Raw genomic sequence first — 21,894 nt, 5'->3', positions numbered from 1 at the left:
GAAAATACCTACACACACACACACACACACACACACACACACACACACACACACACACTACCACCACTCTAAAGAGATTCTTCTAAGTTCTGAGTTCAAATCAGACATTTATTACACAGCAACCCTGGGGAAGTCCCTTAACCTGTTTGCCTCAGTTTCCTCATCAGTAAAATAAGGATAATAAGAGCACCTACTTTCCAGGTTGTTGTGAGGCTAAATTGAGATAGTATTTGTAAAGTGTTCAGAACAGTGCCCGTCACATAGTAGGCACTATATAAATGTTAGCGGTGATGATGATTGATGATTGATGAGGATGATGGTGATGATGATTGAGGATGACAATGATGCCATTTATTTTCCTTACCTCAATAACTTCACCAATTAAGGAGAGAGTTTTTTCCCATTTGTGCACAGTTGTCAGAAAGGGCCCCACAAATCTGCTCCCTGAAATGCTCTGAAGATTGACAGTGTTGTCATCAAGGCACTGGATGATATCATCCACTGATCCCAAAATGTATCCTCTCTCTTGAGTTCCTTTAAAGTACTTAATGACAGAAAATTTCATGTTTTCCCATGTGTCTAATATGTCCTTGACACCCTGTTGGTGGATATAAAAAGAATGGTTCAATTTTAATCAATCAGATCCATGAAGTGCCTACTGTGCACTAATTACTAGGGATACAAACAAGTCTCAACCCTCTGAGAACCTCAGGTTCTAAAAAGGGGCCAACACATACATAGATAACATTATAAGTAAAATGTATACAGAACAGATTTAAAGCCACCTGGGACAGGAGGGGGAGAGAGGGATGGCAGGCCTGCGAAGATGCTACGATGGAGTTTAGTCTGAAGGAGCCTGAGGAGGGCCCTCTCCACAGAAAGTACAGGCAGGCTATGGAAAGACCAGGAGATGGCAGAGGGAAATGTCCCACATGGAAAACAGCAAGAACAGCCAGTTTGTCTGGATTGTTTAGTGGTGGGACATCACTCTGAATACAGCTGGGAAGGTAGGACCGGGCTGCGAAGAGCTCAAGAATTCTTCAATATCCTTCAGCTCAGTTCTAAATTTCAGTTCTATTATTTAGGGCAACTGAAAGCAGAATTCGATGCAATTCAATTCACAAGGATTTCTTGAGCCTCTACCCTGTGGAAATCACTATAGTAGGCACCAGGGGGGAAAAAAATCAAATAAAAATTTTTAAAATCTTTTTTTTAATCCTTGCCCTCAAGGGAACTTACATTCTACTGGGGAAATAGAACTTGTACAAAAGTAAATGTTCAGATACAGAAATTGTTTTCTGAACAAGTATCAGAAATGATAAACTCTAGGTGATGTCATAGCGCATAGAGTGCAGGGCCTGGAGTCATCTTCCTGAGTTCAAATCTAGCACCATGTTGTTTGCCTCAGTTTCCTCATCTCTAAAATGAGCTGGAGAAGGAAATGGCAAAAGCACTCCAGGATCTCTGCCAGGAAAAACCCAAAAGGGTCATGAAGAGTTGGACATGACTAAAACAACTGAACAACAACAAAAATCTGGAATAATCGATGAGATGGCCTCTTTTGGAGCAGAAATACATTTTTCTGGGTTTTTTATACGTGAGAATCAGCACCCTCACCTTCTCAATAGTGATTTCCTTGACAGCAGCAACCACAATCTCTTGGATAACATCTGTATGCTTGTGAAGTTCCATGGCAAACATGTTTTCCAGAGTGAATGTATCTGTCATCTCAAAAAATATGCCAGTTTTTTCCATAAGTTCTTTCCAGTGTCTGAAAATGAACCATTAGATGCACAGCTAAGTCTCAATAGAGTGTCATTCATTTACACAAGTACTGAGTGCCCACTGTGTATAAGGCACTGAGTGGGCAGGGACTGGGAGAAGGGGAATGAAGATTTTTTTAAAATTTTCAATTTCTAAAAATTTTTTCATTTTAAATTTTTTAAAAAATGAAACAAACAAATGAAAAATGAAACAAAATGAAGCAAAAAAAAATGAAACAAAACCTCTAAGGGATTTTCTATAATCTAGTAGGTAGTAGAGAATGCCCAAATAATTTACAATTCAATCAAAGAAGCATTTCTTAAGCACCTACTGTGTGTCAATACATACAATAGGCACTTAATAAATGCTTGCTGCCTAACTCCTAGGCACTGGAAATTAAAACAACATGAATGGGAGGTGGGGAAGGCGGAAGAGAATTTGGAATTCAAAGTTTTAAAAACAACATTAAAATCATTTTTACATGCAACTGTGGGAAAATAAAATACTAAATAAAATATCCAAAAAATCCAACATGAATAAAAACGTGTGTATATATACATGTATATATAACATACACACACATATATGTACATACATACACATATATCTCCATATTAACTAGAGGAGTTAGGCAACAAGCATTTATTAAGTGCCTCCTGTATGCACTGACACAAGTAGATACTTAAGAAATAATTCTTAGACTGAATTGTAAATTATTTGTATACTTGGGCATTCTCTCCTACCTACTAGACTATAGAAAACCCCTTGGGGCAAGGATTTTGTTTCATTTTAGATTGTTGTTTGTGTTCATCCTTTGTTGCAGAAGAAGGCCATTTCAGAGTGCAGTAGGTTTCAAGTTTTGGGAAAGGACAGGACAGGAGGAAAGGGAGAGGAGGGGAGGGAGAGGGGAGGTGGAGAGGAGGGGAGGGGAAAGGAAAGAAAGGTCCTTCCAGCTAAGGCTCTGAAAGAACAAACAGTTCACTCCCAATAGAAGGAGAATGTGGGTGCTTTGGTTATCTTTTGCCTACTCCTAGGGAGTCATCTCCAGTTGTGGAGATGTCTTGCCACTGGATCCAAATGACTCCAGAGGAGAAAGTGAGGCTGGCGACTTTGCACAGCTCTCCCTCACTTAAATTCAATTCACTTGCAAGTCAGGGCATCACCTTCCTGATGTCATGGTCCTCTTGGAGAACAAAGGACAAACAGCCTACTCCTATGAATGTGTTAGAGGTTCCGACTTTCCTTTTTAAAAGCATCACAAAGAAAGCCTCCAGACTTTCAACTAAAAGAGCACGGCAGAGCCCATTCATCCTCCTATGAAGAGCAGAGAGGCCCCTAGACGAGGACTCTAGCTGAAGCCAGAAGCAGGGAGGAGCCCCCTAACCACATGCCCAGTGAAGCAGGACCCTTGGGACCTGCAGATTACATCCAGTTTAGTCTATTAGACACACAAAACCAACTTGGAGCAAGGCCACAATCACCTCTCCAAAAAACATACGTGACCTGCCATATCAGAAGCATGAGCTGCAGCCACCATGTATTTGTCCTACCTATTCTTCCCCGCAATGGTGCACGTGTCTGTGGAAGAGTGTCCCAGCTAGACAGAAATGTTTCATCACTACTTTTCTTACTGTCTCATTACGTGCCTTTGATGTGAATTAATTGCATCCTCCAGCTGATTAGCAAAGATAAGCGTAACAATGAGGGCTCTTGAGTCACGGCTCTGAGTGGATGTAAACCCACAGAATACCTTGAACCTGAGGCAGGCAGCCTTGTCTGGGATACTCACTCTCTGATTTGAAGGGTGTTCCTCAGCTCAAACACACACAAACACACACACATACGTACACAAACACATACATACACACATGCACACATGTATGCACAGACATATACATACACACAGAGATATACATACACACATGCGCGCACATGCATGCACATACATAGAGACACGTGTGCATATGTATACACATGTATGTGTACATACATGCACACACATACACACAGACATACACATACACACACACATACACAAAGCATGAAAGAAAATGGAGCCCTGAGAGTGGTACATTGAGAAGACAAATGCCAGCTTGGCTGCCAAGATGACCTTCCTAAAATGTGTAGGTCTAACTCTACTATTCCATTAACTCCAGTGGTTCCAGAAGCTAATATCAAACCCTCCCTTTGGCATTCAAAGCCCTTCATAACCTCCTCCCTCAGTTGTCCAATCTTTTTAGACATTACATTCCCCTACAGTGACATCTTCAAATAAGACTCTCCAACTCCTGACTCTGGGAGTTTTCTCTGGCTGTGCCTCATGCCTGGAGTGCTCTCCCACCTCCCCTCCACCTCCCAGCTTTCCTGGTTTCCCTCAAATTCTAGCTAAAATTCTATCTTCTACAGGAAGTCTTTCCTGCTCCCTCTTAATTCTAGCGTCTTCCCCTCTGTTGATTATTTCCAGTTTAGTCTACAGACAGCACATGTGTAGTTATTTGCACATTATCTCCCTTTTCCTTGAGGGCTGGGCTTTTCCAGCACTGAGCCCAGGGCCTGCACATACTGGGTGCTTCATAAACAATGACTGACTGATTGACACAGGTCACAGCCTTCATCTGAACGTCACCCACAAGAATTCTGGGCACTCCTGATCCTAATCACCTATCACTTCTCCTAAAATGACTCCTGGGCATCACTGCTTCCACTACTCAGTGTTCTCCCAGACAATTACCTCTGCTGTGCCTTCATTTTCTTCCCTTTCCAATATATATACTATAGTTACTGAGTTCAACTACACCCTGTCCTCTGCTCTCCAATCCCTGGAGTCCCTGTGCTGCCACAACTCATGGCTTTTAACATGACAGCCCTGAATTGACCCCACTATCCACCTCCCTTGCTCCCACTACTGAATTCTACTGAAGGTCACTGAGAGAAATCAAAAATCTACCTGGCTGAGAGACATCCCCCATGGATCAGTCATCAAAGGATATCAACAGTTTTCAAAAGAAGGAATGTAAACTATCAACAACCAATTGAAAGAGCATTCCAAATCACTTTTAGTTAGAGAAACACACATCAAAACAATTGATGTTTCACCTCACACCCAGTAAATTGCTGAAAATGACAAAACATTTTAATAGTCATCTTAGAGGAACTGCAGAAATACGGGCAAAGCTATGAAATGGTTTAACCATTCTGAAAAGTAATCTGGAATTAGGCCTTTAAAAAGCAACTAAAATCCTTTGATCCAGAGATCCCACTAGCAGGTATATACTCCAGTGAGATCAAAGACAGAAACAAAATACCCACATGAATACAATATTTTATTACACTTTTTTGCATTTTCATTCCCCTAAAACTGATAACAAAATGGATATCCATGAGTTCAGGAACACTTGAACAAATCCGCATGTGAAATGGAATGAAATATTATTGAAGTGGAAAGGTACTGAATTTAGAGTCGAGTCAGAAGACCTGAATTCAAATGCTACATCTGCCATTTACTAACCATAAGACCTTGGGAAAATCCTAGAAACTTTTGGGGCCTGAGTTTTCTTCTCTAAAATCAAGGGGTTGGACTAGGTGACTCCTAACATCCCATTCAGCTCTAATCTATGATTCTTATAATCCTTTTGACCCCTACGAGATCTAAGGAATGAAGAAAAAAACTGAGAAACATCTGCCTGCCAAAATAAACCCAGGGGCTATACAAACACAATTACAAAATACCTTTTGCACAAATAAAATCAGATGTAAGTAATTGGGAAAACATCAGTTGCTAGTGGGTAGGCCAAGCTAATATCATAAAAATGACAATTCTACCTAAATTAATTTACTTATTCCATGCCATACCAATCAAACTACCAGAAAATTATTTTCTAGAGCTAGAAAATATAATATCAAAATTCATCTGGAAGAACTAAAGGTCCAGAATATCAAGGGAATTAATGAAAAGAAATGCTAGGGAAGGTGTATAAAGCAGCAATCATCAAAACCACTTGGTACTGGCTAAGAAATAGAGGGGTAGATCAGTGGAATAGGTAAGGTACTCAAGACACAGTAGTCAATGAATTTAACAGTCTCCTATTTGATAAACCCAAGGACCCCAGCTTCTGGGATATGTACTCACTGTTTGACAAAAATTGCTGGGAAAACTGGAAAATAGTGTGGCAGAAACTGGGCATAGACCAATGCCTGACACAACACACAAGAATAAAGTCCAAATGGGTACATGATCTAGGTGTAAAGGCTGATACTATAAACAAATTAGGGTTGCAAGGGATAGTGTATTTGTCACATTTACAGAGAATGGAGAAATTTATGACAAAACAAGAGATACAGAACATTATTAAGTGCAAAATGGATAATTTTGATTACATTAAATTGAAAAGTTTTTGCACAAACAAATCCAATGCAGACAAGATTAGGAGGGAAGCAGAAAACTGGGAAAGAATTTTTACAACTAGTATCTGTGATAAAGGTCTCATTTCTAAACAAGAATGTAAGTCATTCCCCAATTGATAAATGGTCAAAGGATATGAACAGTCAGTTTTCAGAGGAAGAAATTAAAGCTATCTATAATCATATGAAAAAATTCTCTAAATCACTATTGATTAGAGAGATGCAAATCAAAACAACTCTGACATCACATCTATTAGATTGGCTAACATGACAAAACAGGAAGATGATAAATGTTGCAGAAGATGTGGGAGAGTTGGAATACTTATTCATTGTGGGTGGAACTGTGAGCTGATCCAATCATTCTGGAGAGCAATTTGGAGCTATGCCCAAAGGGCTACAAAAATGTGCATAACCTTTGACCCAGCAATATCACTTCCAGGACTGTTTTCCAAAGAGATCATAAAAATGGGAAAAGGACCCACATGTACAAAAATATTTATAGCAGCTCTTTTTGTGGTGGCCAAGAACTGAAAATCGATAGAATGCCCATCCATTGGGAAATGGTTGAACAAGTTGTGGTATATGAATATAATGGAATACTATTGTGCTATAAGAAACGACAAACAATCAGACTTCAGAAAAACCTGGAAAGACATATGAATTGATGCTGAATGAAATGAGCAGAACCAGAAGAACATTATACACAGTAACAGCTACAGTGTGCAAGGACTGTTTCTAATAGACTTAGTCCTTCACAGCAATGCATGGACCTAAAACGTTTTCAAAGGACTTGAGGCAAAACACCATCCACATCCAGAGAAAAAACTATAGAGTTGGAACGTAGAATGAAGCAGACTAATTTCTCTTATGCTTTGGTTTTGGTTTTTCTCATGGTTTCTCCCATTCGTTTTAATTCTTCTATGCAACATGACTAATGTGAAAATGTGTTTAATAAGAATGCATGTATAGAACCCATAAAAGAGTGCAAGCCATCTCAGGGAGGGAGGGGAGAGGGAGAAAAATTTAACACTCGTGGAAGTGATTGGTAAAAACTAAAAAAAAATAAATTAAACATTTTTTTTAAATTGAGAAACAGAAAGAAATATGGGAAGACCAGTATGAACGAACAAAGGGTAAAGAAAACAGAATTAGCAACACATTATACATAAATATTGTGAAAACATAAACAAGAACCCTATTAATGGAGATGTCCAATCTTGATCTCAGTAGAGAGGTGAGGGACAAGGGGGCCTGAATGGTGCATACACATGGCTGCTTTATTAATGAGTTCTGCTTAAACATTTTTTTTGACTACGAGGGACGATTCAGTGGGAAGAAGAGGAAAAGTGAGAAATTACTGCATGTAAAAATCAGAAGACAATTATAAGACATTTTTAAGCAGGACAAGATGACCCATCAGGCTTATCCCGTGCAGCCTGAGGACAGAGCTCAGCCAATAGGTGATACGGAAGACAGAGCATCCTGCTGGTCTCTGGGGCTTTGACCGCTTTGGCGATGAAGCTCTTTACCAACATATGGCACTGTGGAGCTGTAGTGCCAGGGTATCATGGTACTCACACTGAACTGGGTGTCAAGAAGACACTCACTAGTCATGAGATCCTGAGCACCAATCTGTGCCTCAGTTTCCTCTTCTGTAAATTGGGGGGAGGGAGAATTGAAGGCCTACAAGGCAACAGAACAGACCTCTCTCTCAGAGCTTCATTCTTCAAATCCAGCAGCAGAGGAATGGAATCTTTAAATGCCTTCATTTTGGATTCCAAATAATAGGCGACCGAGAGGCTGCGCACATGCCTGGGAAGTTTTCTAAGGGCTTTCAGGAAGCCCTCGATTCCTTCCTGGAGAAACTGGACGTTCAGGTTAGCCCACAGTGTCTGAGACCACTCTTCTTTGGCAGCCTATGAAAACACAGCAGGTCCAGTCAACAAGACATCCCTTGGACAACTGACCCAAATTAAATAGAAAAGTCTAATTTTCACTGTCTTTTCTTTCACTTTTAAAAATATATTTTTTAAAGTTTCTGACTTTGGGCTTCACAAGCACATGCCCACTGTATAGAAGAAAAAGCAACAGATCTAAAAAAACAGATTTTGGGGGACTTCCAAAGAGACAAAAAATGGCTTGCTTTTTAAAGCAACCACTGTAATCTATGCACTATGTTAATGTCAGTTATTATCTACATAGTAAATCTAAGTACCAATAGGCTTACAAAAATGAGACTGTAGGCTCCATTTGCTTAGAAACTATTCCTTATTTAAGCTGAGGCCTCCCCTGGAACTCTGCACACAGAGCTCTGTACCCAGCAACCACTCACAGCAGCCACCACAAAAAGAGCTGCTGATTTGGACTGAGAATAATGAAAGCTAACAGCTGTCTCCCAGTAGTGACAGGCTGTGAAGGGGAAGAGGCAAATAGGCTTGTTCTACTAGCGCCCAGAAGGCAGAACTCTCTGGAGGTTACAAAGAACTGAGTTTAGGCTAGATGTCAGGAAGAACTTCCTAACCATCAGAGCTGACCAAGAGGTGGATGAGCTTCCTGGGAAGATGGTAGTTCAGCCCTACCTGAGGACCAACCACTTTGTCCAAGGTCCTGCTTGGGCTGGGTGGCCATTCAGGTCCCTTCCCAACTCCTCAGCTGCTTGGCTCTACACTATGGGTTAAACTCATACGGATATGAATAAATCAGTTAAAATATATGATTTATTACATGCATGTTAGAAAAAAATAGCTGACTATATTTTTCACATTTCAGCTGTTTGAGGGATAGTGTAGATGAGATAGGTGAAACTCAAATAGATAAGGGTTCCTGGCACGTGGAGGGAGGGAGCACATATTGACTTGGAAAACCTCAAATTAAAGTGATCTACGTTGTATTATATCTTTACTCATTTTATTAAACATGCTCCAATTACATTTTAATCGGGTTGAGACAGCCCTCAGAGTTGCTGTCAGTTTAACACCTCTGTATAGACAATAGCCTGAATTCACATGAAGCATCGAGATGACCACTTACCTACTCTCTGATATTTTGGCCTACAGGTCAAGGATTGAATCTCTCCCACAACCCTCCATCCCACCTCCTGGCTCCCAGCACAACGAAGGCTGGAAAATCTAAGAAAACAAAAATGGGGAATTCCTCTCCTGGTCTTGGGATGCCTAATTTCTGCTGAGCCCAGGGATTTCCAGCTTTACTGTACCTGCCCCCATGCCCACGGGATCACTTGCCTTCTGTGCTTTGTAAATGTCATAAATTTGCCTCAATCCGGCGACTTCCCTCTGCACTTGCTGCAGTTCTGGGTACATGGTAATTGGAAGATCAAAGAGCTTCTCAGCATTAGCCAACTCCTGGCGATCTCTTTCATGCTTCACCAACTCCTTCTCAAATACAGCTAAGAGTTCCATTCCTGGAAAACGTTCATAAAGTTCCCAGTCACAAACAGAAGATACTCCCTCTACTGACTCTGGGAATTTCCCGTGGCTGTTCCCCATACCTAGAGTTCTCTTCCTCCTCATCTCAGTCTCTTAGCTTTCTTCAACTCTCAATAAAAATCTCACCTTCTACAAGAAGGTAATCCCAGTCTTCCTCAATACTACTGATTACCTCCAATGCTGATGATTATCTCCAGTGTAACCTATATAATCTTGTTTGTAGAGAGTTATTTGCAAGTTGAATGTCCCAGTGGACTGTGAGTAAAAACAGTGCATGGCACATAGTAGGCATTTAATAAATGTCCATTGACAACTTGACTTGACTCTTGGGTTCCATATTTACATCTATTATCAATATCTTGGAAAATGATACCAGAGAAATATTTCTATGCCTGGGAAACTATATGGTGATTTTGTGAATGGTCAGTGACTATTCCTCACATGAAATTCTTACCCACAATTCACTTGAGTATCTCAAGGGTGACCAGTCATTTCCTCACCTTTATCAAGATCCTCACCGACAGAACCAGGACCTTCCCTATAAAAACGTCTTGCAAAGTCCTGTATCTCACGTCTGTAGTCTGAAATTTCAGTGCGAGTGATCTAAGAAAGGCAATTTTGATCATTAGTTATTCTGATAAGAGAATAATTCACATTTGTATAACATCTTATAGTTTTTTAAGTTGCTTTTTTGTTGTTTTAAAGATTTATGCATTTTCCTTACATCGCTATGGAGGGACATGGGCCACCCATGACAGATGTGGAGACCAAGGTCTAGAAGGATTGAAAGGTAAAGTTTACAGCTTTAAGGTTTTAAGGTTTGAGGTTGAAGGTGTGAGAAGCACTTACACGATGTCACTTCATCCCCACAACAATCCCATTTTATATACTAGGTCCATTTGAAGGATGAAGAAATTGAAACCAGAAAGGTTCAGTGATTTTCCTAAGGTCAAGCAGCTAGTGCCTGAGACGGGATTTGAATCCAAGTTTCCTGCCTCCAACATTCTACACCACACTGCCCCAGGCTTGTTCTGCTCTGCTTCATCCCTTCATTTCCCCTTTTTCTATCTTTGTATTTATGTCAGGACAAAAAAAGTACCTCTGTAAATGTCTTCTTTATGCCCCCAAGGGAGTGTTCGATTTCCACTGATTCTGCAAACAGATTTTTCCACATGTCCTCAATTTGTGAAGCTAGTTCCCCCTCCGCTTCAGTAGGCTGATGAGAACAAGGCAGAGAGTAAAATCAGAGTACCAGTCTCCAATGGGAGGTTACTTCCCATCCCTCTCATTCTTTCATCGGGACTTCTTTTCTGGCCCTCCCGGCACGGTATCCCAGGAAATGCCCTACAAAGGCCTGTTCCAATGAAGGCTCCAGCTCTGACTACCCAAAAGGTGTCAGGTTCACCATGTACTTTATTCGGCTCTGCTCTGGTCAGTGATTGGAAGTTATGCCTCCAAAGCCCCATAAAAGAGCAGTGAGTTTGGTCAAAACATCAGAGTTCTGTGCATCTATTCTCTCCTACCCTATAAAAAAAATGCAAATTCCTTTGGCGTTTCAACCTTTCCACAATCTGGATCCAGACTTCCTTCTTTACAGCCTCAGTGCCTATGACTATCCTTCGTTCATTCTACATTCTGGCCCAACGGGCCTGTTTGCCTTTCCTCACACACCACCCTCCATCTCCTATCGCTGGCCCTTTGCACTGACTGTTCCCCATGCCTGGAATGCCTTCCCTCCTCACCTCTGCCTCTTGAGATCCTTCAAAATTCAGCTCAAGCACTACATGAAGCCTTTCCTCATCATCCTCCCCAAAGGGAAATCACTCTGCATATATTTGTATTCATTTAGAATCAAAAAACTGTTGTACCACAACACAGCCCCAGGAAAATGGAAATTCCTTGGAGGGCAAAGATTTTTTTTTCTCTTTGTATCTCCATTACCCAGCACTTAGTAGGCATTAATTTAATCCATCTGTCGAGTGATAAAGTGAAGAACATTTAAAGGACTGTTGAATGCCTACGTTCTCTTAAAAAATAAAATTTGCATTTCACCCTAAATGCAGCTTAAACTCTTCAAATAAAGAATGATTTATAGCCTTATCTCCCACTAGCACTTTAAAAAAAGACCCAAGTGCCCAATTTTTTGTAGCAAAATTCTAAGTTAAAGCAGCCCCTTCTCTAAGGGGTGCTTATCCCCAACTCTGGTGACCCCCCCAGAGTTGTAACTCACCAGCCCCTTCAGTTTCCTTATGTACCCCTCAAACTAGAGTTTTCAGCCTTGATTTGGTGCAGCCCTGTTACTATGGATGAGAATAGTCCATCACACTCCAGTGGAGTGTCAGGGTCTATGCAATGCTTTCCACACAAGAACCCTGAGAGAGGGACACTATCTCCATTTTATAGCAGAGGAGATGGAGTATTCAAAAACCTAAGAGTTTTGTTTGTATATGTGCCCAAAGTACTCAGGTAGGATGGAGAGGAGAGCACACAAAGCAGGACCCCAGCTACTAGGCAGGAAGGCCAACAGATAAACATAACCAGCTAACAGGTTACTGATCACCTGGTGGCATTGTCAGTCATGTCCAACTCTTTATGAACCTATTTGAGGTTTTCTTGGCAGAGATGCTGCAGTGGCTTGCTATTTCCTTCTCCAGTTCATTTTACAGATGAGGAAACTGAGGCAAAAAGGGTTAAGTGACTTGCCCAGGGACACACAGCTAGTAAGCTTCTGAGGCCAGATTTGAACTTAGGCAGATGAGTTGTCCTGACTCCAGGCCCAGCACTCTATCCACTGCACCATCTACCCAACCCTTTCTATCACCCACTATATACTATATCGAGCTCAGTGTCACTACTGAGGTGAACACAAAAGAAGTAAAAGCATATTCTCTTTTTTTTTTTATTCGAATTGTCATTTCATGAGCGTAGGAAACACCCTTTACAATCTGCTTTCCATACTTTTATTTTGTATCTCCCTTCCTTCTTCTCTCTCTGCCTCTTTTCATCTTGCTCTCTCCTTCTCCTCCTCCTTCTTTTTCTTCTTCTTCTTCTTTTCCCTCTCTCTCTCTCCCTTCCTCTCTCTCTCTCTCCCTCTCTCTCTCTCTCATCCCTTTCTCTCTCTCTCTCTCCCTTCCTCTCTCTCTCTCCCTCCCTCTCCCTCTCCCTCTCCCTCTCTCTCTCTCTCTCCCTCCCTCTCCCTCTCTCCTTCTCTCTCTCTCTCTCTCTCTCTCTCTCTCCCCTTCTCTCTCTCTCTCTCTCTCTCTCTCTCTCTCTCTCTCTCTCTCTCTCTCTCTCTCTCTCTCTCTCCCCTTCTCTCTCTCTCTTTCTCTCTCTCTCCCCCCCATACTTTCTCTCTAGTACTTAACCTAATCTATGGTAATCTATTCAGAGACAGGGAGAAGGTCTGTGAACTCAGATGGAGAAAAAAACCAATCATACCTTTATTTCCTCTAAACTCTTAACTGAAATTCAGCATTTCCTTCAATTCTAAATTAAAAAACAAAAACCTGATCCTGAAAATGAGTCCATGGGCTTCACCAGACTGCCAAAGAGGTCACTGACAGTCAGTCAACAAGCATTTATTAATCTCCTACTGTGTTCCAGATACAGTGCTAAGCACTGGGGATACAAAGGAAGGCAAAAGACCATTCCTGCCCTCAAGGATCTCAAGTCTAACAGGGAAGACAAGTCATAGACAGGACAAACAGGAAGTACTCGATAAAGACATTAAAAAGGTGAAAAGCCCCTCCCTTAAATGGGACACCAGGGGCTAGGAGAACTGCATGCCATCCATCATCTTCCTGAAAAGTCTGGGTTATATTAATGTTTAGGAAATACAAAATCACTTACATAGAGGTCATAGATCGCCATGGTCCTGTATCTCTCCTGGATATCCCTAAATCTCAGTTCCACTAAAAACGATTTGCTTCTAATTTCAGCAATTGTTGCGAGGACAAATTTGAGATCTTCAAGATTACTGGGAGGCCTCTTGAGATTTTTTGCCAGTGTCTATAAAGAAAAGGTTGCAAGACCTTATGGGCATCTTGAGCGAGAAAAGAAACAGTTCAAAATAAAGACTAGAAGTTATGAAATCATTTTTTTTCATTGGTGGGAACAGTGCAACCACATACCTCCAGATCCTCATGGAGAAGGAACAGCTCTTCCTTGGCTGACTCACTAAGAAGTCTCCCCAGAGAAACCATCCAGGACTTGGCACTCTCCTGCACCGTATAGGCCAACGGCCCCAGCTGGAGGCGGATGCACTGTTCATCCTTGATTAGGGGCTGCCGCGTCACATCATTGGCTATCTTAGAGTAGAACTGTAGCTTGTCATCATAGGCCACGCAGGGGGGCTTCTTGGCGGCAAACTTTTCCATGACAATGGCCTTGTCCAGCTTCCAAAGGGGACGGTAGCGCTTCCACTTGTGCAGGTATTTCATGAGATTGACCAAAACCCTGTGCACATTCTGGGGGATCATGATAGCCTGCTCCATGATCTGGGGGTTCAGGAACACATCATCATAAAAACTTATTATGACGAGCTCCTCCTCCTCACCTTTTTGTGGGGGACACTCAATGCAGGTGCCATTCATCCATCGAACAAAATGCTAGACTCAAGAAAAAAAGGAGAAAAAATGTTTTAGGCACAGGCATTGAAGTTTTCACTGCTTTTAATATTGGCAAATGAATTTTATTAATTCTTCCTTGCCAAAGATACATAAAAACAGGGGTTCTTAAGGTGGAGGAAGTGGGGGAAGTCCATGAACTTGGATGGAGAAAAAATAACATTTTTATTTTCCCTAACCTCTAACTAAAATTCAGCAAATTCTTGCAATTATTTCAAAATACAGTTCTGAGAAAGGGTCCATAGGTTTCACCAGAGTAACTTGCCCAAGGCGATGAAGACGCAAAAAAAGCTAAGAACTCCTGAATGTGAATGATGACATCTGGGATACAACATTGGTCTGATTACAAGTTACACCCCACCCTCTCCCCAAGTGAGATCCCTTTGAAAGGAGAAAAACAAATACACAAGTATATGCCAAAACAAGGTGGTATGTGGTAAGGAGCAGCTTCCAAGGCGGGATGACCTGGGTCTCACCTCTGACCCATACTGGCCTCATGACCATCAACAGGCAACAACTTCTCAATGTCTGCAAGCAACTCTCTAGGACTGAGCATTGAGCTACATTGGTAGAGTGCTTTTCCTTACTGGGAGTTCCCTAGCACTGCCAGTAATGAAATCACAGGTGCAAGCTAAAATAAAAGGACAAAAAGAGAGCTCATCACCATTATCTCTGTTGGACTTAGGAAGTAAGGGGGATGCACTCAGGCTGAGCAACTTGGCCAGTGCCACCAACCAGAGGCTGGACTGGCCTCTAGCTCACACACTGACTAGCCTTTGGTTATTGGTGATCTCAGCAGCATAGATCAATGTGGATCAATAATAGTTTCCTTTTTTAATAAAAGAACTGGTCCTCAAGATTTAATATCAATTACAGCCTGGATTTTTAAAAAAAGTTATAGCATTATAAGACAAATCAGAAGGAAGACATAGCACCTCCTCCCTCCTCCCTGGGGTATTGTGAGGATTCAGTGAGATAATCCAGGGAAAACTCCCTGCAAACTTTAAAGGACCTGTGATTTACTGATGCAGGAAACTCCTGAGGGAGGAAATTCCCCACCAATGCAGGTTGACACCAGCTCAGCAGCTGATACCCTTACAGAGCATAAGGCAAGTTAGAGGCCGCGAAGTAGTACCATAGTGCACAGAGCTCTAGGCCTGAAGTCAGGAAGACTTGAGTTCAGATCCTGCCTTGGACACCTCCTAGCTGTGTGATACATGGCAAGTTACTTTAACTTCTCTGTGCCTCAATTTTCTCATCTGTCAAATGAGGATAATAATAGTCCCTACCTTGCAGGGTTGTGAGAATCAAATGAGTTTACATTTACAAATGTGAAAGTGCTACATAAATGCTAGCTGTTATCATGATCATCATTATTCCTTGATTCAAACCCAGCTCTCTACCCACAAGGCCACATTATGTAAATACAATGAAAGCCCAGCCCTGGCAGGACACCTGAGGATGGGAAGGGAAAGGCAGGCCCAGGTATTCTGTGACTGTTTCCTGTGCTCGTGTGGCATAGGAAAAACCTTTTAATCAGCTTCTACACCAGAATCGAGGGTCCACACAAAAAGCATGAAGGGGTCCAGTCCCTGCTCACCTGGGCATCTGAGTGAAAGGGAAGAAATGCCATAAGCCTCCAGTTTGAGAAGCCCCTCACCCACCTGGCCACCATGCAACAGTCCCTCTTAGGCCCATTAAAGAATAGGAACTCTTAGGTAAAGAGTTATTGGAGGAGAGAAAGACTTTGTGAGGCTACCAAAGACCAGAGGCCCAGTGATGGCACCTCATGGCCACCATGGCATCAGCCTCCAGAGGAGGTGCCATCCAAGCAATGGATCAGCTTGGCACCAGTTATGCCAGCTCTAGCATGGACTTGGGGGCACAAATGCTTTCCTCTCTAGAAGGACCAAGATGGTAGAAGGGAGAAGGGGGCATTTCTGTACTTTGGTGCTTGCTGTACTGGCTCAGTAAATACACTTTTCTAACAGCTAAATGATGTTAATGGCTTGTGAATGATGCTGAAGAGATACCAACTAGTCCAACGGAGAGTGAGGTGCTAATTGCTGAATCAATTAATATAGGGGAGATGCTAACTGTGACAAGCAGCTGATATTGAGGAAACCACGCTGGAGTGGGGGCTCAAGCTGACAGCATTAGAAAGATGCCACAATCACTGAGGGGGATTTGGGATACAGACGTCCAGAGTTGAATCACTTCCAAAGTAATTTTTCAGGGGAAAGCAGTCATAACTGAGGGGATTGGGGCTCGAGCTACCCTTCAGAGGAAGTCAGGGATCCTACAATGCCAGAAAGCATCTCAGGCTGTGAAGAAGGACAAAGGCAAGAGAAAGAAACAATAAGAGAGCCATATCGGCTGGAACATAGAATGTGTAAAGGGGTTGATGTTCAATAAGCCTGGAAAGGTGGGCTGGAGTCAGATTTTAAAGAACTTTTAATGTCAAACTATCCTAGAGACCACTAGTTCTTCTTGAGCCGGGGAATCCCACAGTGAAACAGGTGGCAGTTGTGTGGAGCATGAACTAGAGAGGGAAGCAGCTCTTGTGATGATCCAGATGGAGGTGGATAAAGATGTTACTAGAGAGAAGATGGGGGTAAGAGAGATGACGCGGGCAGAACCAGCCAGACTTGCCATGGATGGGATTTGGTGGGAGAAGGGAGAAAGAGGAACGGAGGATGACTCCTAGGCTGCAAACAGATTCTGTTTGGGAGGTTTTTTTCCCAGTCTTTTAGGATTTTGATACCTTCTATCTCAGTGGGTCTGTGAGCTCACTGGCACTATTTTATTCAGTTCAACTCAAAAACACTCATTTTTTTGTTTTTCTTTATTTAAAGAATTATAAGCATGGCTTATACTCTGAGTTATCTTCCTAGCTCTCTCCAGCCGAGTCCCCACTGTGCCTAGTTGCATACAATTGCCAAATCACTAGCCAGGTTCATGCTTACAGGCTTCTGGAAAAGGATGGGAGCAAAGGGAACTGAACTTGGAGCTTACGCTATAGCCTTGGCTAAGCAGCAGCGCCCAACTATGGGGTTTGTAGGGGGAGGCAGAGAGATCATCTGCTCCATAGGAGTCATTCGTGAGGACAGGGAGACCCAAAGCAACCCAAAGAAGACAAAGAAGAGGAGGGTTCTAAACCCAGGGAGTCTAACTCTTGAGCCAGTACCCTTCTCACTGCAGATGTGCACTCAAGTGCGTAGGGTAGTGCTTACCATACAAGAGGCATTTAACAAATGCTTGTTCCCTTCTCTTTCCTTTGCACTCATTAGCTGTCCCTACTTCCTGGAATACTCTGCTCCATCACCTTGGCCTCTTAATTTCCCCAACACAGCTCAGTTCAATCCCACCCTCTACAGGAAGCCTTTCCTGCCTCCCCTCACCCCTAGCTGCTAATGAGGCCTCCTTTCAGATTTTCTTCATCTATTCTGTGTACAGAGACAGAGAGAAAGAAAGAGATTGAGAGAAAGATAGAGAGCACGAGAGAGACTGAGATGGAGACAAAAAGAGACAGAGACAGAAAAAGAGAGACAGAGAGAGGAAGAGAGAGACTGAAAAAGAAAGAGACTGAGAGAGAAACTGTCTCCTCCATGGGGCCTGGCACATTAACAAGTGATATGTTGATTGAGACTATACCGCCTTCATGGGTTAAACAGTAAAACCCAATGGCCCAAAGAGAGAACTGAGATAGATCGACATGAAAAACATATTTGGTCAGTCTCAGAATACACATGGGGTTTAGGGCTAGAAGGAAGGTCATCACAAAGTACTCACCTTTGTCACTTCTACGCAGTCTCTGACACAGTGGACGCATAATTTGTCTATCTCATTTGCAGTAGGATGAAGAATTATCTCAGGAGCAGTTAAAATCGTTTCTGTTTGGAATAAAGGGACATTCCCAAGAACTAGAGTATTGAAGGACTGCAAATTCCTAGGGAGAAGAAAGGAAGAGTCTCGATTGTGCTACTAACACTCATTTTTACAATTCATCTTCCACTGAGCATGTGAGTATGTGTGTACATGCGTGTGAGTGTGTGCATGTGGGGGGGGGGGGTTGTCCTTTGTTGTTGAAGAGGACCATGATACCGGGAAGATGGTGCCATGACTTACAAGTGGTACCACTGAGCAACATTGAGTGTGGATAGGTAAACCCCAAGAGCTAGCTGAGTACATTAACACAGCCATGAAAGCCTAACACTCAGGGGAGGCATGAAGTTACTATCAAATAACTTTCAAATCACACTCCTGTGGCTTGTGCTTACAACTGGGTTCATTTTGTGATGGGCAGGGGGTCTGGACCCACAATTTCAGGGTAGGAAGACAGTTCTCACCTGTCAAGCTCTACATAATCACACTAACAGTGCAAGAGGTGGCTGGCAGTTCTCAACTTAAAAGCAACAGTTTACAAACAAACAAGCTAGACCAAGGTTTTCAAAAGATTAACTTACTTGAGGACTAATCTTGTCAAGGTTTCGTAAATTTTATTTTCCCAATACAAATAGTAGGGAGCCAGTTTGGGGGCCTTGCCTGTGTTTGTGTGGATCACTAGGCCTTCTACTTTGGTGAGCAGGGGCCCTATGGCAAGGTATTTTCTGACCATGTGTTCTATATCTCTGGCTCTTTCACGTACAATACATTCAAAGAACTCCTTCACACCTGCAAAAGAGGTCACAAGTTTATTGTTATATGTTAATAATGGAAAACTTTCATGTTCCCTTAGTTATTTTTGCTATAAAACTGATTATATTCATTGATATTTTTCAAATAAAATACTGTGATCATAAAAATAAAATACTCCTCCATTCAGTGAAGCAATTTCACAAAAGAGCCTCATATCTTTACAATCAAAAAATAATTTGTGTGAAAGCAATTCTTTTATGAGCCACAGGAGAAAATATTTTTTTCTCTGGAAAGCAACTTAAACTGTTTTCTCTGTGGGAAAGCTACCTTACAGTTTAATCTGAGACCTTGTTTCCAGCTTTGTGTTCCAGATTCCATTTCCTCTCTGTGTCCTCCTAGGTAACTTGAACCTCTGCATACTGACTCCCAGCTAGCATACACTCATCATGCTCTACCTTCATCCATGCATCCCTGGCACGTCTGCCTTCTGGTGACAAAGAGAAGTGGGACCATCTCCTATCTTCCTGATCTATATCCTGCCACTAGACCCGGATGGCTGCAGAGGAGACAACAAGGCTGGTGACTTTGCACAGGTCTCCCTCATCTAAATCCAAATCACTTGAACGGCATGACATCATCTTCCTGATGTCATGGTCCTCTTCGAGAATGATGGACAGACAACAAGCCAAATAGAAGAAGCCTAATTAAGGTCATCCCTCCCTCAAACAACAGCTTTTCAAACACTTGAAGACAGCTATTTTGTCTCCCTTCCATCGTCTCTTCTGGCTAAACCTGCCATCTCACACCTGGACTCATTCTCTAGACTTCTTCTCCTTGCCTGCCCCTTTCCCAACCCAGAGAAATCTCCACCCTGAGACCTGCTCTCCTGATTGACAATCCCTTCCTTTGGACCATTTCAGAAAAGATTTCAGCCATACTTGAACTTCTCTCATTCCTGGAATCACTCTGTGGACTTCTTCTCATGTACTGTCTATATGCATTGTCTTCCATTAAAGCGTAAGCTCTTTGAGGAGAATAGGGACTGTCTTGTCTGCGAGGATATGGATCCCTAGCACTTAGCACAGTGCCGGGCACACAGCAAGCATTTAATAGATGCTAAATCTGTCTAGTTACTTCAACTGATACTCACATAACATGGATTCAAGGTCCTTCCCCGTCCTGGATGCCCTCCGGCTTATAAATGACTTTCTTAGACCACAGTGCCCAAAAATGAATCCAATACTCCAGATGAAATTTGGGGGACTATCACCCCCTGCTCCTGGAAGCTATGCCTCTCTTCATGCACCCCTTTAGGATCCCACATAACACAGATGACTCATGTTGACCTTGCAGAACACAGGAACCCCCACATCTTTTTCAGAACATTGACCATCTATCCACGCCGCCCCCATTTTGTACTTGCGAAGTTCATTTTTGTACCCATATGTAAGACTTTATATTTCTCCCTAATGAATTTCATCCTGTTAGATTCATCCCAGTGCTCTGGGATGTCAAGCTCAGATTCCTGGGATTCAGTGCTCCACTGGAGACCTCCTGCCATGTTGATGTTAAACCACTGACACTCCTCTTTCTCTTTGGTCATCCAATCAGTTTTGACTCCATCTGCCTGAACTATTGTCAGTCCACATGTGGCCTTAAGACTGCAGGTCCTCCACCCCTGGTCCAACCTATACTCTCCATCTTCTCCACAATAATAGTATTATAAGATTTTTTATCAAAAGCTTTGAGTATAGGTTCCCTCAGACTTAAGAAATATTTTAAAATGTCTAGTTGACAATGAAATTTATGATACAAACAGAAATTACTCAAGCAAATTATTGAAAGTCTGGGATGGTTTTTTGGGTTAAAGGATATAGTTATAGCAAGAGATTTTTTTGTCAGAAAATAGAGAAATAAAATATCAAACTTACCTGGAAGTTCTTTATCATTTCTGGGAGCTGGGAATTTAAAGAGATTTGCTGATTCTATTACTGCAAGCCTGGAGGTGATGTCTTCTGCATTTTTATGAATCTGGTGTACAAGAGACTCAAATTTCCCTGTGGCTTCCTTACACCTACCGAGGTAGTCAGCAATACCTGTTTTTTAAAGAAAGGCATTATTTTTTTCTACTCTTATTTCATACATTTCTCACCCCCTTAGATATAACCCAATTTGTGATTGTTACTACAGAAAGACACAGAATGATTAAGTTCAGATAAAATGATCTCCCACCTATTAACAAAATCATTACTATATAAAGATATGAGAATTACAGCTGTTAGGTAGAGGGTCCGTAGGGAAGCTAAGATAAGCAAGGTGCTGTTCCACACTCTTGGAGAATGGGGATAAGATCAGTCATAGTATCATAGGTATAGGGCTGGAAAATGCTTCCTCAATTCCAACTCCCTCATTTTACTGATGAGGAAACTGAGGCCCAGAGAGGTTCAGTGACAAGTCCAAGGTCAGACATCCAGTAAGTATCTGAGGCAGGATTTGGATAAATCAAGCAGTGATTTTTGACCTTTCTTTATTGTCTCCATTAAATTTTTTCTGTATTTTCCTGTTTGTATTAAAACCCTAGCGGAGGTATGGGTTTTAATACAAACAGGAAATATATGTGTATATACACACACAAATATACGGGGAAGAGTTCCTAACCAAACCAGAGTGAGAAAGGTTCACAGGACATAAAATGGACAATTTTGATCCTATAATTTTTTTAAAAATTTGCACAAGTAAAATCAAACAGATTAAAACTATCTGATAAGTGGGAATTTGGGGTGGGGTGAGAACCGTAGTGTTTCTCTAATAAATATCTCATTACTAGGATATATAGGGAATTAAGAGAAATTTGTAAGAAAAAGAGCCATTCCCCAACTCAAAGGATATAAATAAGCAGATTTCAGAGGAAGAAATTCAAGCTATCAATAGCCATATAAAATCGTCTAAATCATCAATAAATAAATACATATGGAAACAACTCTGAGGTACCACCTCATGTCCCTCAGAGTAGCAAAGTT

At 41.9% G+C, this 21,894-nt stretch overlaps 1 protein-coding gene across 1 annotated transcript in view; it reads right to left on the bottom strand.

Moving 5' to 3' along the window:
- Positions 1-21,894, bottom strand: part of DNAH10 (dynein axonemal heavy chain 10) — a 152,837-nt gene that overhangs the window by 90,808 nt on the left and 40,135 nt on the right. The window contains exons 17-27 of the mRNA XM_072600672.1: positions 20,806-20,970; positions 18,703-18,910; positions 18,029-18,185; positions 13,742-14,218; positions 13,461-13,619; positions 10,711-10,827; positions 10,112-10,214; positions 9,408-9,586; positions 7,870-8,081; positions 1,618-1,771; positions 365-598 (exon numbers count right to left, since the gene is read on the bottom strand). Of these exons, the coding sequence (XP_072456773.1) occupies positions 365-598; positions 1,618-1,771; positions 7,870-8,081; positions 9,408-9,586; positions 10,112-10,214; positions 10,711-10,827; positions 13,461-13,619; positions 13,742-14,218; positions 18,029-18,185; positions 18,703-18,910; positions 20,806-20,970 (2,165 nt within the window). The remainder of the gene's footprint in view (positions 1-364; positions 599-1,617; positions 1,772-7,869; positions 8,082-9,407; positions 9,587-10,111; positions 10,215-10,710; positions 10,828-13,460; positions 13,620-13,741; positions 14,219-18,028; positions 18,186-18,702; positions 18,911-20,805; positions 20,971-21,894) is intronic.

Source organism: Notamacropus eugenii, chromosome 4 (genome assembly GCF_028372415.1).
Source record: "Notamacropus eugenii isolate mMacEug1 chromosome 4, mMacEug1.pri_v2, whole genome shotgun sequence".
Lineage (NCBI taxonomy): Eukaryota > Metazoa > Chordata > Mammalia > Diprotodontia > Macropodidae > Notamacropus > Notamacropus eugenii.
The sequence above is the reverse complement of the archived record's forward strand: the minus strand, read 5'-3'. Positions and strand labels throughout refer to the sequence as shown.